General features: G+C 39.4%; 1 protein-coding gene across 2 annotated transcripts in view; it reads right to left on the reverse strand.

The window, feature by feature from the left end:
- WDFY2 (WD repeat and FYVE domain containing 2) overlaps positions 1-17040 on the reverse strand; it is an 85208-nt gene that overhangs the window by 28962 nt on the left and 39206 nt on the right. For both annotated transcript variants that reach the window (XM_027648168.1, XM_027648159.1), the window contains one exon: positions 1791-1858. In XM_027648168.1, coding sequence (XP_027503969.1) covers positions 1791-1858 — 68 coding nt within the window. The remainder of the gene's footprint in view (positions 1-1790; positions 1859-17040) is intronic.

Raw genomic sequence — 17040 nt, forward strand, 5'->3', positions numbered from 1 at the left:
TCACAAGTTATATTGATGAGGTATCTATAAGGTAGGACTGCCAGTCACATCTTGCTAAGCAGCACAAAGGCACTAATGTCTCTCCTACAATTTTACACAGAGAACCTCTGAGCAGTCGTTCTTTAAACAATAAAATCCAGTATGGACTTAAAGCAGAGCACCCTCAAAAAGGTGATTCACACAGAAACAGACAAAATGATCATTTGCAGTCAAGTGCAGACTCATGGAGATGCTGACTCAGAGTTTTCCTATGATTTCCAAGCTAAAAGGCATGGCTGATAATGTAATTGGCATTGCTCCAATCATTAATTATACCTGATCATTCTTGAAATCGGTGAATAACACAGCATAATTTTAACATCTTGTGTCTCAAAAGCTTACCAGCCTTCAAAATGAAGGAGCTCTAAAATAGTCCCCCTTCAGTGGATCTGGATCTACTCCGTCATTTCCACTGACATTGTTATTACTGGCAATAGCACAGCTTTGCTAAGACCAGAAGAGAACCTAAAGAGATTTTAAAATGCAAATGTATGAAAAAAAACCACATGGAAAACCAGAAGTATCAATGCCAAACTGCTAGAACAGCCATTTCAAAACAGTTTAACTGCGGAAAGCAAACCTCTCAGGACAGGTCAAGGGAACTCAGGCCAGTGTTAGTGATCATGACGGAGCTCCATAGACTGCCACATCATTAGCTAGTTTCCAATAACTTCTTGTGCAAACTTGAGCAGAAAGTACCTTTGAGGATTGACATATTCTTATGAGCTAGTCCATTACCAAAGGAAGATGAGAGATCTTCCTGTTTTCTTAAAGCAGGCAAACACCATGGCTGCTCTAAGGTCCCAAGTTGATGTTGTTGTAATACTGAAACTTGTATCTATTAAATATTTTACGTATCACAGAGACAGATGTCTCTTCCAAATCTACCTATCTTAGCTTAAGATAAGTCTTTCCCCAGACAGTAAGAATACCTCAATGAGACTTGATATGTGCTCCCCAATCTGGATTTAAGGTCAGCTTTACAAGCTTTCCAAAGACAGGCTAACCCAGCACATCTGAAGCTGATTGAGGAGCATTAGCACATGCCTGCCTCTGGTGACCTGCAAAGTTATATTCCTGCAATCAACACAGAGTTTAAGGCAAACAGTGAGGGCTGTGATTTCTTCAACTGTCTCTTGGAAAAGTTGATTTGCAGTTTCTCTTAAAGCATGTACACTCTCTCTGACAGAGAAGGCATGCAGCACACAATAATGGAAGGATCCATTAGAGACATTTGGTTTTCCACATTTAATTGCAGAGGTAAAATGATTCTGCTTCTACACTGGAAGAGTTGCCTTCCCTGTCTGGTATCCTCTCTATCATATTAGCTGCAACAGGATATTAAGTTCTTACTAAATAAAATCATTTACCATTGCACTCTAATGGACTGAGCACATGCAGTAGGAAGGGCAGAGTGATTTATACTGGAGACTTACAAAGCTTTGTGGACTCCATTGGGGCAGAATGAGAGACTACATTTTGAGCTCCCACATTTTAAAATCTATATTTGCATTAAATGCTCACCCCTTGCTAACATGTCTGTGTCCTTTTGCTGCTGTAACCTCTGATGCCCCTCAGAAGCATTAGCGTGTAACTTGGTAAAGCTTCACCAAAACCATGAGAATTGTTCAAGAATAACATTTAATACAGAGAGGTAAGCTTGCAAATGGTCATAAGCATAAAGCTTCATCAAAATCAGAAAAGCCAGATTGCAAATACACAGTTGATATCGAACCTCTCCTTGTACTTACATGGCATTGCATGGTATATACTGGGCCAGTACTGCCCACTGTCTCTCTTCAGCCAAACACGAACTGTTCTACAAAAGAAAAGACACAACATATATGTGAGGAAGAATGGAAAAGCAACCATGAATGAAAACAAAGTGGTGACGATGAATGTACAAGACCTTCTTCAAAATTAAAGTATTTTGCTGAGAGGAAAAATAAACGTGTAAAATCCTACAGCAGCCTGATACAACAAACTCAGATTAACCCCTGTAAGGTAATGAGGGTAGACCACTCTTTGGTTCCATGTAGTATTCAACATCTTGTCTGAACATACCACAACAGTATTTGGAAACTGCTATGCTTTTTTGTTCTTTGTCTTTACAAGGACTTGAACATGACTGTTCATTCAATGCTTCACATGAGGACTTGGGACACCATATGTAGACAAGGAAAGCATTCCTGTATCAGTACTTCCAGTGCTCTGTAGAAGCCTTCCCCACTGGCACTCAGGGTAGGCCTTGGTCCATCTGCTGCCTGTTGTTTCATTGTTCTGCTTCAGGAAAACCTCTAAGAAAAGGAATGAGGTTCTGAGATTTTCAGCTTCTAATTACTAAGATTACATCTATCTGTGTCAACAATGAGCTCTTCAGCTTCAGGACCTTCCTCTCTCCTCAGTGCACTCAGGATGCTATGAAACGCTGATTGAGCATGAAGAAGCCAAACTCTTATCCTTCTCTCAAGAGGACGACTAAGGTGACAGGCAGCCTTGCAGTTCTCTGCCCCATCAGTTTGCAGCTGCTGTCCTTGAACAGGGGCACTTAGAACCAAACATTGCTACACACAAACACATTGGCATTTTCCTTTCTGCTAGAAGATCTTCCCAGTCTATCTCAGGATTACGTTTGCTTTCTCATAATCATATTATAGTGTCAGCTCCCTGACACTAAATCCATGCCCTTCAGACACTTGAGATATTTGTTTCTTGTTTCCTTAGTAGAGGATCTGGACTGATGCTGTACCACCTGGGTCATTAAATATTTATTATTTCAGTCCTCATTGTCATTTGCTTGCTTTGGTCCAATCTCTGAAGCTTCTTTCTAATTGAAGCTCTCAAATTCAGTTCATCAGTTAATTTCATCAAAACATGTCTAGTAACAGTGTCAACAGTTAAAGAAGCAGGCAGCCAGTAATCTCCTGCCTGTTCCTGCATAGCCCATGGTCATCTCAATTATAGCCACCTGTTACCTGCTTTACTGTTCCTCTAATCTTTATTATATCCAATGTTAACTAGTAAACCCTACATATAATACTGTATTCCATGCTTTACTGATTTACACCAAATGTATCAACCTTCTCTAGAAAATGTAGTTATCCAAGAGAGCATTATGTTAGCATAGGACAGTAGATTCTGACCCATCACCCACTTCTAATTAGTTTTCTCCACCAAAATTAGTGTGCAACAGCAGATACAAGAGTGATTTAAAAAAAATTATTGTTTCTATAACTTCCATTTGATACTATTACGGAAAAACAAACAGTATATGAAATATGGAAATACAGCTTCTTGAGGAGACTACATGGTCATTTGTACTGTTACCTCATTTTCATGGAAAAGCAGGTTGCAGACCTTTTTGGTCAGAAAAAAAGTTCAGAACTATAACATTATAAAATAATATAAATTGATCTAAGACATTACAGTCTGAACAGAGATGCCATGCAACATAATAAAGTAGTTCGAGAATTAATAATCTATCCTTCAAACTTCAAGCCAAAGGCTGCACAACCATATGTTCTAAAAGCAGGTTTCTGCTCATCTTACCCTTAATTCAAATCCTTTTTACAGCAAATAATTCAGAGACCTTGTTTATTTAGGCACTACACAAGCTAAATCATTTTAGAAATATCTCGTGCATACACTTCGACACAGTATGTTGCTCCAAAACCTAAAATTTCACTGGGTCAACAAGTCCCATGGTTAGAAAGCTCTCACAACTTACTCAGAACATACAACGCTCCATATCATTATCTCCTAAGTCTAATGGCCTTTTTGTGTCAGACATATCAGCAGATCTTCAGCAGCTATGAAATAAAACCACCAATACTTTTTATAAGAGACAATTCACCAGCCTATAACAACACCGCCACATTTTTAATTGTGACAGGGGCAAATCCTCCTGTCATTTCTCCCTGTAGCTAACCATAGCTGTTGTCAGAGTGGCACTCTGCATCCAGATCTCAGCACGCATATCTGGGAAGACATCCATAGCCACAGGACCGTATTCAAGGTTTGGGTGCAAAACCTTTGGGTCCACCTTTGCTAAGAAGCTGGTCATTGTAAGTATGGAAGTATGTCAACTTCTCTGTTTCCCAAAACAGAGGAGATCTTAGTCATGTGTTTATCCTCGACAAGTGAGGATATCCTCAAGTGAGGTGACTGTGGGAATAAATGAATACGCACAAAAAAATAACAGGATGAATCACAAGGAGCTGAAATAACTCAATACAAGACAGCCCTGAGGAGGTGCACTAATATCCTGTGAGAGACCTGTATTTCTTGATCATCCCAATCTATATATTCGAGTGCTATCAGTTTCAAAATCCCTAGGCTTTGACAAGGTTGCCTCTCCTCTCTGCTTTAAGGCTCTGTCAAATAACAAACCCAGCTCAACATCTTACAGATAATTCAACTTGCTTGAAAAGGACTATGTAGAAGAACAGATATTTCAAAAACTGGAAGAAATAAAAATGACCTTTATTTGCAAGAATGGCCATCATTTGGACACTATGTGTTGGTTTTATTGTTGTTTTTTTAAACTGCAGTATACAATTATGTCAATGTTAAGACTTCTAGATAAATTATATTGAAACAAAAACTATTTTCTATTTAAATCTAAAAAAATCCAAACAAAAAACTGGTGGAGGTTCCTAGTTAAGAGTGAAACTACTTCAACTAGTACAGGCCTCTTCTGTAGGTACACAGTATGCTCATTTCTTTATGTAGTCAAATATATTTCCATTCAATGACTAATTCATGCAAAATGAGAAACAAAGCATTCTAAGAATAAAAATACCATGAAAAGACATCATCTAACTGTAAGGTGTGTGAAAAGGCACATAACCAGCAAGCCAAATTCATGTAACTCATTACAGAAACACCACCTCCTCAGTAAATAATTCTAAATAAAGAAAACCAAAAATACCTTATAAACAACGTATTTTAAAATTAAGGACAATTACTATGCATATCTTTAAAACAAACATTTAAAAGTTATGTTAAGCATTATAATGGAATTCCAATATCTATGTATAAGATGATGTAAAAGACTAAAAATTCTTCCTTATATACTGGTGACCCACAAGTTTCTTCTCTTAAGATCAATGGAATAGATAAAACATTTTATTGAAGGAAGAAAAACTGATCTGAGTTCATTAACCTTTTCTAGGTAACTTTTTCTCAAAGTAGATTCAAGCTAAAGAGCAAACAGCACCAACTACTGAATTTGGGAGAAGCCACATTTTCTTGGAAGAGCACATCTTTTTTCCGCTGCAGTTGTGTACATTTCTGTATACTTCTTTAAAGAACACTACCCACTAGATGAGAAACCCAAAGCACTTGAAGCTTCTAAAGAATGCAAGGAAAAACCCCAAACATGAACAAAACCAAGCTTTTTTTATAGATATATGGCATGAAGAGTACTTGCTGCTTGCATGGTTACTGGACTTAAACACAGCACCTATCCAGCTCAGGATCCATTCTTCAGCTGCACTAGAGTGGTGCAGTCATCATGAAAATGAGCTGTCCATTCACTTTGTTATCAGTAAATTGACTTGGAGAGATTTTTAGAACCTGTCAAATCAATGGATATTCTTCTAGTCTTTTCATAACAGAGATGATTTATTTTTAAAGGAGATGGGCTATACAGAAATAATTCTGCCATATAAAAGACAGACTATGTCTTCAAATATTAAGGGAATGTGAAAAATGTATAGCTTAAAAGAAGAATTGCTTCTCTCTGGTACACCCAAGAGATGTGTCTCAAGTCCAAGTGGCTGTCGACGTACCAGCAGGTCTCAAGCACACTGCCAGGCTGTGTACATGTGCAGGAGGCAAGCTTCATCTGAATGCCTGCTGCTCACAGAGGTGCCTATGTCAACAGTGGCACATCCACCTTGGCATGGCAGCTCTGTGCTTCATCATCCACAGAAACTTACTCAGTCACTGGTCATTTCTGATAAAGATGTTTTGCTCATACAAACCATAGTTTATGCATTTAGGCTGTACTGTGCTCCATGAAAGTCCACACAGTTCTGCCAGGCTGCATGCAAGATTCTCTACTCCATCCCTACTCTGGCCTGAGCAATCACCTTACTGCTGCACAAGTCAGTGTCACTTGGAGTGGTGGAGTTAAGTTTCTGTGAATCTGCCTGACTCATAGGCAGGGCTCGTCTTTTCTCCTTGGTGTCTTCCATGAAATTAATGCAAAAGACAAACACTGGTGTTGCATACAGTACAGATAGATTGACGTGTGTAAGCACTGTCTCAAGATGTTTGTATGTTACAATACCGTGAACTCTGTTGTAGGGAGATCCATTATGTCGAGAAACAAGTTACCCCTATAACACTCCACTTCTCCAGAATATCCATAAACCCACTAGTTCTGGTTGTACAGTGTGAGTGAAGAAATCTGATATATCAGTTTCCCATAACAGATTCCCTCCTTTCCAGTTTGTGAATTTTTTCCTTTCTTACTTCTGTCTTTATAAATATTTCTCTTTGATGAGATGCACTTCTGTAACATAATATCACCTTCACACCCCAGGCATACACCAACCATATACCAAAGCAGAGGTAGCCCTAAAAACATACAATGTACTACATTATTTTGCAGGTAATATTGGACTCCAGGAAAACATTTTAAATGGCATTTTAACACAGTCTTTATTGTTTATACCTTGGATTGTATATCGCAGGATTATTTTATCTCGTCTTGCTGAGTGACCAAGAAGGGTAAGCATCAAATCCAGCACAAGATCTGAAATGAGTTTTATTCCTATTTGTAGTAAGCACAGAAATTACAGATGTACAGAAATTTTCATCTGTCACTTTCTAAAGTCATATCAGGCTTAGCCAGAGACTCTGTGAACATTATTGCTCCTTGGGAAAAGGGAGTATGCCAACAGTGCAAATGACATTGCATGGTTAAAAATAAAGACATTCCCTACTGTCCACTGTTCTAGCCACAGAACTGATTTAACACATTTTCAGAACAGTTTCAAAATAGGAAAAGGAGGACACTATTCTGGAAAATCCTTTAAAACACTCCTTCAGCTATTAAGAAAGGAAAACATATTAGGATAATACTATATCAGGGTTATTGTAATCTATGAGGTTTCAAGACATACCTAATGGTCTATTAGCACATATTCTCACCATCACTATACTGAAGACTTCTTTAGTGTTGAAAAAGAAATTTAAAAACTTCACCTCTTCCTAAGTATGCAATAACAGACAATTCAGAAGTATTCAAAAGATATGTCTCTCTAGAAACTAAATATCTGCATTGGTAACAGCAAAAGCTTAAGCTGATGTCATTAAATAAACATAATAATAGTAGCATTTGAATTCCAAGTACACCACTGACAGTTTTATTGCTTTTAGCAGAGACACACTGTCATTAGAAGTAGGATAAGGAAAATTATTTAACAACTGCATTAAACTGCATTATACAGCACTATAAACCCCTCAGCTTCTCCAGGGACTTTTGTGAGTAAGAGATGTGAAAAGATTCTGGCTCCCACCAGTTAATGACATGGACTGCTACTGTGATTTTCTGAAAGAATAAAAGATCTTTCATGCCTCGTGGCAGCTCATGAACCACCGCCAGTGCACTGGAACCAGTGATAAGGAGCTTCATTTCTCCAATAAATTTTGAAAGAAAATATATGAAAGCAAAAGTCAAAACCGGAACTGGTTTCTGAGTCAGCCTGTGTTTCAGGAAAAACCAAAAGAAATTTAATAGCAGAGTGCCAAAACCTCAGGCACCAAGAGGACTTAATCTACCAGTCCTCATCCTATATCGTCCTAAAAAACTCAAACCAAGACAAACCCCCAATACTTTTACACCACCTCCTGCCCCCGAACCCAACCCCAAAGACCCAGTGAAGTGCATGACTGTGTCTCTCAGGCTCACCCATACTAGTTCCCACCAAGAAGCCCGTCACACAACTACGATGAAGGGTTCTGCAGAAACCCTGCAATTTTGGGGCACATTTCAGGTGTTACCTTCTTTTCACTGGTTTTGATGAAGAAATGTGTGATTTAAACTGAACTAATCAAGGATTTACTCACTTGACTCTTTCTGAGACTACAAGACAGTGCACAGCTAGGCAACATAAGATATTAAGCTATTTAGACAGCACACAAAGGAGGGCTATGAAGATGGTGAAGGACCTTGAGGGGAAGCTGTATGAGGAGCAGCTTGAGGTCATTGGTCTGTGCAGCCTAGAGAAGAGGAGACTGAGGGGAGACCTCATTGCAGTCTACAACTTCCTTGTGAGGGGAAGCAGAGGTGCAGGCACTGATCTCTTCTCTGTGGTGATCAATGACAGGGCCCTAGGAAATAGTATGAAGCTGTGTCAGGGGAAGTTTAGGTTGGATGTCAGGAAATCGTTCTTCAGTAGAACAGGCTCCCCAGGGAAGTCGTCCCATCACCAAGCCTGACAAGAGTTCACAGACCATTTGGACAATGCTTTCAGACACATGGTATGACTCTTGGGATTATCCTGTGCAGGACCAGGAGTTGGACTTGATGATCCTTGTGGGTCCCTTCTGACTCAGGATATTTTGTGATTCTATGATCACTGTAGATCTGGTCAAGGTTCTTTCGTATTAGAAAAGAACAGGTTCAGTTTCTAAAATTAAGTGGAAGAGCTACAAATTCAGGAAAAAGGAAAATGTGTGGGGGAAAAGATAAAAGAGTTCTGAAGAATGGACTTTATTTCAAGGCTGTTTTAGAGAGGTTGTCTCTTAGCAGCGATTACATAAAGGCATTTCTAGAAGATACGATATCCTCATCATAATCTTGGTCTGTAACTCATCATCAGGCTTCCTATAAAATAAAAGCCTTTTGAGCAATAGTTGCACTCCTTACTCTGTATATCTCAAGTTCTGCAACAAAGCCATAGGAGCAGTAAGATCTGACTTCAATAGGAACCTAGGCCGGCTCCCAACAGCCATCCCCTTTGCTGTATCCAAACTGCTGTATCCAAAATGTTGCTGATATTGTTGCTAGTCCAGCAACTCTCATGCACAAAGCTCAGAAGAAATATGATCACAGCAAGGGTGGTGAACCAAACATGGGCTGCACACAGTCCTAGATATGAACAGTACAGGGAGCACACCAAAAACCCATGTGGAGGCAGCTGGATCTGAAAGCAGTAGCTCAGGCACCAGTTGTGAGTGAGGAAGGAGTCTCAGGAGCACTTATATGTTCAAATGCACTATCAATCCCATCCAGCAATATAAAACATCACTGCTTTGATTTTATATATGTCTAAGGCTAGCAGAAAACATTTTAGTTGAGGTTCATCACTACATGGATTATCTCTATGATAATGATCTACACAGCACTTGTCAGACATGAGGCGATAGAAATCCTGACATTTCATTTCTCCTTTTGCAACACAACAACCAGATGTAGAATTTACAATGCAGGTATCCCACCTAATGCTGAACACGAACCTCAGGAGCAAGTCTGCAGTCTGGTGCAAAGGATAGAATAGAGGAGAAATGCCCAAAGGGGCGGGTCACTCACTGACTTTTATTGACCATCATCTGGTGGCAACAAAGCTGATTTTTGCTACCTTTAATGATTCTCCTTATTAAATCTAAATACTCTTATTTGCTCTTCTTCATAATCATCCCCTACAAATGTCCCTTGCCTCATCCTTTCTCAGAGTCACTAGAAATGTTTCCTGCCAAGGACCCCACCAAGGCCCTGGATCATATGAATACTGAAGAACATGTTACATACAATTTTTGATCTAAATAATCTCACTTTGAGCTAATACCTCCAAAGGATACAGGGAATGAGCTAACAAAGTGTTGTGCAAACTAAGCTCAGAAGTTAATGATCTTGCAGAACACTATTAGTTCTTCCTGCTTAGCAGAAATGCAGTGGAGATATCTTAGAATGAAGCTCAGTGCAAAGGTACAATAGGAAAGAAACTGAAAGCTTGAAGTACTATACATTTATCACCTATCTTCATAAAAAAAACATTGCACAAAACAGAATACCAAGCAAGCAGGCAGAAAGGACTGAAAGGCAGGATTTTTTTCACACAAAGCTTACTAAACATTCTAACTCAAACCATGCTTTATGTTTTCTCATTCAATTCATGCTGCTTTAACTAAATGCAAATGCATATTGCATAATAGGGAAAATGTCAAAGTTTTAGTAGTTTATATGCAGCTAGAGAATTGCATGGGTTTGTCAGGGAAAAACTGTTATAACCATCAGTTGTATCTAGACCTCAGAGAAAGAGACATCACTTTATTTAACACAGCTTTGGTTTACACGGAAAGCTTTTTGGGTACTTTGTGGGCAGTGACTGGAAAACAAAGATTCATAGGAGACAATCTCAGGAGAAATGGATTTTTATGACTCAAAAAAACCTGATAGTGACATGACAGCTTTACTACTCAGCTGTGAAACTGTTTCCACTCATTTTTCAGTTTTCTGGTCTGAAATGAATGAGCAATGCAGTTCAGTGATTTTTCCAGCTACCTGAGCACACAAGCCTAGAAGCACTGCAAGCTCTGCTGTTCAGGCACTGGACCAAAACCAGATTCTGACCAGTCTCCACTGCAGAAACTCTGGGCAAGTAAAGAGAGACTCAAAAAATGAACCAGAAGTCACAATGACCAAAAAATACTGTGTTACCTTGAGGTTACTAAAACAGGGTTCAGAGAGTTGAGCTGCCTCAGGTCTTCAGCAGCTCTACAAAGGCAGTGTTCATTGTGTATCATATGAAGCAGTGTAGTGACTACACCACATTCATGCAAAAATGCTGCAGGGAAGCTAATTTTTCTGCAAATGCAGTTAAATGCAGGACTAGAATTCTCAGTGAGCAGCAACTTACAGCTTTGGAAAGTATTAAACAATGAGTATTATATCACACTGGGATTTTTTTCAAGCAAAATTTCAAAATTATCTCCCTGATTAAGAACTGTGCACCAGTCTTCCTTATAGAGGTTTAGGGTAACAAAATGAACTTCATCTCCCTCTTACCCACAGACGTCCTCACCTACACCTCACCAAATGATTTCCCTTACAGAATAGATGCATCAATTCCCATTTGCAGTCAGGAAGCATAAATACACAAGTTTTTGAAGGTAATTGCATTGGATGATTTGATTATTGCAATCCAACTACTTTCACCTCCTTCCCACATTCAAATGTTTCAGTAATGGAAGTTATTAGAAAAATCCTTGCTAGATTAAAATACAGGCCGGCTGTGCAATAAGTGACTCAGTGGAACCATGTTAAAAATACCTAGTGGATCCAGAATTTGCAAGAAAGCAACCCTCCTGCTTCCCTGTGAATCGTCCATGTGGCAAAGATGAAGACTAGAACCTACAAGGTTCCAGCTGCCTGGAACATCTGTCCAGCAGAACACAACACTTTTTTTTTTTTCCAAAGCTGCTATTGGCTCCTAACCAAGTTAGTGACAATTTTTTAAGTTATGCATGCTTTACTCTGCATAAAAATGAATGCATTACTCAACCAATAAAAAAGTAAATTTGTGCTTTTGAATCTATGAAGTGAAAGTTGAACATACCCATTTTCAATGTACATACCACCAGTATGGTGTTTCTAATAAATTATATTCGTAAATAGGTTATTTACAGGAAAAGATTGATATTTGATTCCAAACACTAAATTAAGTAATTCCCTTAGGCCTCAATTTATTTTCCATACAAATGTTTTCTTTGGTTAACTATCCAGTGTAGCATCTAGTAAATTATGCCTTTACTCCAGAAGAAGGAACCACATTTCCACATCTATAGGATAATGCCCTCTCTCAGCATTTTTATTTCTGGACATAAGTCATCCGCATCATCCATTGCAAAAGATTAAATTAAATCATTAACTACTTCACTGCTTCTTGGAGGATATTTGATGTATTAAACAGAGCATAACCATTCATTGCAGGTATTTCAGAATCCTGGTGTAAGGAAAATAAGCTCCTAGATACAGAGACAAGAGGATGCACAACCTCTAAAAGTGTTATTTTGCCTTGATAGTGTATTATCATTCAGTCAAAAAGCACCCAACATTTAATTCATACAAAACAAAGTTGTAGGGGAAAACCAGTGTCTCTTAGATTTTGAGAAGACCATCATATATATCATATGATATCATATATATCTCAAATATAATGCAAACGAACCCCTTTTTGAAGCAAGCAGCTGTTAAGTCCCAACATCCACACATTTCCCTTTAAGTCATTACCTTACAATGTGCACACTCATTTCTGTTGCTATATGAACTTTCACTTCAATTAATTGTTTCTCTGGATTTTTCTTTGTGAAAAAACAAAACAAAAAGCTGTGCTAGGTTTTGCTGGATAATTTTCTTCATAGTAGCTGGTATGGGGTTGTGACTTTAATTTGTGCTGAAAACAGTGTTGATAATATAGAGATGTTTTAGTTATTGCTGAGCAGTGCTTACACAGACTCAAGGACTTTTCTGCCTCTCACTCATCCCACCGAGTGGGCTGGGGGTGCATAAGAAGATGGGTGGGGACACAGCCAGGACTGCTGACTTCAACTGGCCAAAGGGATATTCCATACTATATGGTGCCATGATCAGCATATAAAGCAAGGGGAAGAAAAAGGAAGGGGGGGATGTTTGGAGTGATAATGTTTTGTCCTCCTGAGTAACAGTTATGTGTGATGCAGCCTTACTCTCCTGGAGATGGCTGAACACTTGCCCCCTGATGGGAAATGGTGAATTAATTCCTTGTTTTTCTTTGCCTGGGTGTATGTCTTTTGCTTTACCTATTAAACTGTCTTTATCTCAACTCACAAGTTTTCTCACTTTTACTCTTCTGATTCTCTCCTCCATCCCAATACAGGGTGGGGGGACTGAGTGAGCGGCTGCCTGGTGCAGAGTTGTGGCCTGGAGTCAAACCATGACAAAAAACCAAACCAAAACCCAACCCCCATACTTGCACTGTATATGTAAATTCCTTAGCCAATAAATAGGACAATCAGCTGGTCACAATAGCTGCAGGTACTGAAAGCTTATTGAAACACTCTCTCTAAAAAGAGATAGGGTTTTGTTTTTTAAATGCTGCTGAACAATTATGGCACTGTTTTTTCAGAGACAACAAACATATCTACTTGGAATGTATTTGTGTGCTCTGTGCTATATCAAGATGCCTCTGGAAATGCTCTCCTCGAAACATCAAGGAGTTTCTTCAGAGGAATCCCATTTCCAGTTCCCCCAGCTGAGCTTTAACAATGATTCATGGGTGATAACGTTCCCTCAGCTTTTTTGCACATTGCTGTTTTCTTCTCAGGACAGCTTCAGAGGTGTTTTCACTGTCCTTTCACTCTGTTTTCTTCCAGAGGAGGCAAGTAGCCACTCTGCTGCTCTGACCCAGCAGGACAATCTCGACTGGGGAGTCACAGCACTCTCTGGGAAGGAAACTAGCAAGGCCAACAGCTTTAGTGCCAGCAAAAAGGGATGAAGAAAGCAGGGCAGAGCTGTGTAAACCCAATCTTGTTCTGAAAGGTTTGTTCTTTATCTGCAAAGGAACTGCAGCCCTGAAGTGCCTTTGTAGGGGTTCTCGGATTTCTTCTTATCATGCATATTAAGTGCTGTGAGGTGCAGCAAGGCCCAAACCTCTGACTCTGTAATTTAGAGGTGATCTGGCACTTTCAAGGGTTTATAAGACAGCCAGTTTGTCACCTCTGCAGTCCCACAGGGTGACAAACTTTCCATAAGGAGATGGAAATCAACATTGTTGAACAGAAACTGTCTTCAAACCTGTATTGCAAGACTGAATATCCCATCCTAAACTTTAGGTTTTATTATTAAAGAAATCCATCTCAAACATGCAGTGCCTCTTCACATCCAGCTATTTCTTTCATATAGCCTAGTTACAACTTTCCCATTCTTCAGCATTCAAATTCATACTGTGCTAATTTTATTACGTTATAACAGCAAATTTCAATGAACATCCTGTTGCTCTCCTGTTACAAGACTAGAAGTTCTGTTGTCTCTACCTTCTTCATTGGTTAGTTGCCATGTATACTTGTATTATTACTTACATGCTTCCTCCTTAAAGTAATCAATCTTTCCAGTCTCTTGGAAAAGCTGTTCCTGTGTTCTCTTCTCCTTACCTGCCTTCCAATCCCTCTAATGATGCAATATACTGTCTGAACTGGTATCTTCTGTACTAAATGAAAGAATCCAGACACAGACAAACCTGCTGAATTATAAGAGCATTATTATTGTTTTCTTTATCCATCTTCTTCCTACGTGTACCCTAGCAGTGTTTGATTATTTGGTAGCAGCTGTACACGATTTTTATTCACACTGGCATGATTTAGAAACTTACCAACTATGGATGAGAGAAAAAGTGTATATTTATCAATATTAAATTCTCTCTGCAATACATTGCTATCCACTTACTAAGTTCTCCTGTACTACTTCACGTCTCTCCAGATCCAATTAGCTTATTTGTTCCTTTGGGTAGATAAGTAGCCCAGACTGCACTGTTAGGGGCAGGAACACAGGTTTCATCATCTACAGCTCCCAGGGGCAATCCCAGAACCCCATGTTACTGGGAAGAGAAGTGAAAAGAAAATTATAAAGGAGAGCAATGGCTAGAGGTTATCAGATACCAGGGAAAATCTTGCCACTATGCATCAAACTTTTGCCTTGTGAAGACAGGACAGGAAAGCCATGTCTATTGCAGAAGTGTAGGGAGGACACAAGACCAACTCCCTCCTCAGGCACAAAAAAATTACACTATTTACATATGTGAAATGGTGCAATATATTACAGAGCAGCTTTGTAAAAATGCCTGATGGAACTGTATCCTGACAGGTGACCACTATTTAGGTGACTACTACCCATCCATCAAACCAATAAAGCCTGTAGCAACTTCCAGTCAATTACCTAGTCGTTGCCTTACAGGTAACTTCCTCTTTGCTATAAGGAACAGATTCTGGTTCATGGCAAAAGCATCAAACACTATTTAAACCTCCTTGCTGGCACCTTATTACTAGCTTACTTTACTGGTATTTTTCTTTAGAGGATTACAAGAAGAGTCCTTTGCAATTCCTGTCCAGATGCTGTCTCAGCTTGCGCTCTCCAGATCTTTACTGCTGCCATTCATAGGGAAAGTATCAGTATTATCTTGGAAGAAACAGATTTGAGGTTGTGAGTTAAAATCAGCTCTAAAGATCTGCTTCTCTGGCAGCCTCTTACAATTAAATCTTATTTCAAGCTAATACAAAAGGCAACATCGTCAAGTTCAAAAATAGTTAAGTACTTACTAGGTTGTGCTGCTGGACAGGGTGATCTCAATAAAGGTGTCAATATTTATATATTCACAGGAATTAGGGATTCAACATTGAGTATTTTCAAAGCAAGGATTTTCAAAGTCATTGCTGATTTAACTAGTGAGCAACTGTACACGATCACTGGAAAAAACTGATCGGCTTTCCCCATCCTGAATAAAGATGATGTTCCCTACTGGGGAGCTTCCTTTCAGTAAGCTCCTGCACCAGCCTACCAATTCAGACAGATAAGGATTCTTCAGCACATCAAAGAATGCTGGCAAGTATGGAGATTAAAACTGACATAAAGTATCTTATAACACAAACAACAGAGCTGGCCTACAACAGCAGCACAGGGCATATACAGGTATGAAGAACACATCAATCACGGTGCTACACAACCAGAGACTGGGTATGCTGTGAGTAAACCCTGCACCACCCATCCCTGTCATGATCAGGATGGTGCCATGGCTATTACCATAATTAATAAACCAGGGAATCCTATTTAAATAATAATAATAGTAAAAATCTAGAGACTAAGCTAGTAACAAGAGGAGGATTTGTACTGTTTCTTGTCTGGAAAAGGTAAATAGGAGTTAACCAAGATAACTACCCATCAATGATCTTTGAGTTAAGTAATGTTTTTACAGTGGCCTGAGTTACCTGCAGAGAAGTTGCAACACAACTTGTTATATACCACTTTATTCACAAATCATAGAATCACAGAGTGGTTTGGGTTAGAAGGGACCACAGAGACCATCTAGTTCCAACCCCTTTGCCATGGGCAGGGACACCCTCCATCAAACCAGGCTGCTCAGGGCCCCATCCAACCTGGCCCAGAACACTGTCAGGGTTGAGGCATTCACATCTACAGATGTCTTCCAGTAGAAGACTACTAATTAGCACAGGCATAATGTGTCTGAAGTAATGACTTTGGGCTATTCAAGGGCCACTGTAATCAGAGAACGGTAGCAGATTGAAGCAGACTACATCTATTGCTGGTCTTGCCAGAGAACACCAGATTTTAGATGGTAATACAAGGTAGAAGACAGCTAGAGACAACTCACTAGGCAAGTAAATCTTTTTGCTATTAGTTAAAGCATAAAATCTGCTCACAGCATCTGCCAGGGAAAAAAATGAGCTGAGATGGGGTAAAGACAGTAAGGGAAGGGATCCTTTTTGATCGTGTGGCCTTGCATGCTCAGCACTGCCTGAAAAATTAACTCAGGCTTGCAATTCTGGCTCAACTACTTACAGGTCAGACAGGATTGCTTCTTTCACAGCAGAGGGGAGGAACAGCTTTCCTTACAGGTGGTTAAGTTACTATGCAAAAAGGCTGAGACAATATGTCCAGTTACCTCAAGCCATGAGATACATGTCCCGCAAACTAAACCCCACTCTGTTGGTTTCAAAATCCATGTGAGTTCTGCTGTGTCAAGTAGTTCCTCCTCCCACTCTCCTGTCCTGGTATTTGAGACACGCTGAAAACATCCAGGTGGAATGACCTGACAGTCCAGTAAGTCTCTTCCACATGTCATAGCTGATAGAAGTAAATTGTGTCATCAAACACACACAGTGAGCTTTGGAGGGATGTATACAATTCGTGAGCAGTTATCAAGAAACGTAAATTATTAACAATCTGCAGCAGATTAAGCAGTTTACTTAATTCAGCGATGTCCCAACTACTGAGCACCT

Source organism: Corapipo altera, unplaced genomic scaffold, assembly GCF_003945725.1.
Source record: "Corapipo altera isolate COAL_440 unplaced genomic scaffold, ASM394572v1 0, whole genome shotgun sequence".
Classification (NCBI taxonomy): domain Eukaryota; kingdom Metazoa; phylum Chordata; class Aves; order Passeriformes; family Pipridae; genus Corapipo; species Corapipo altera.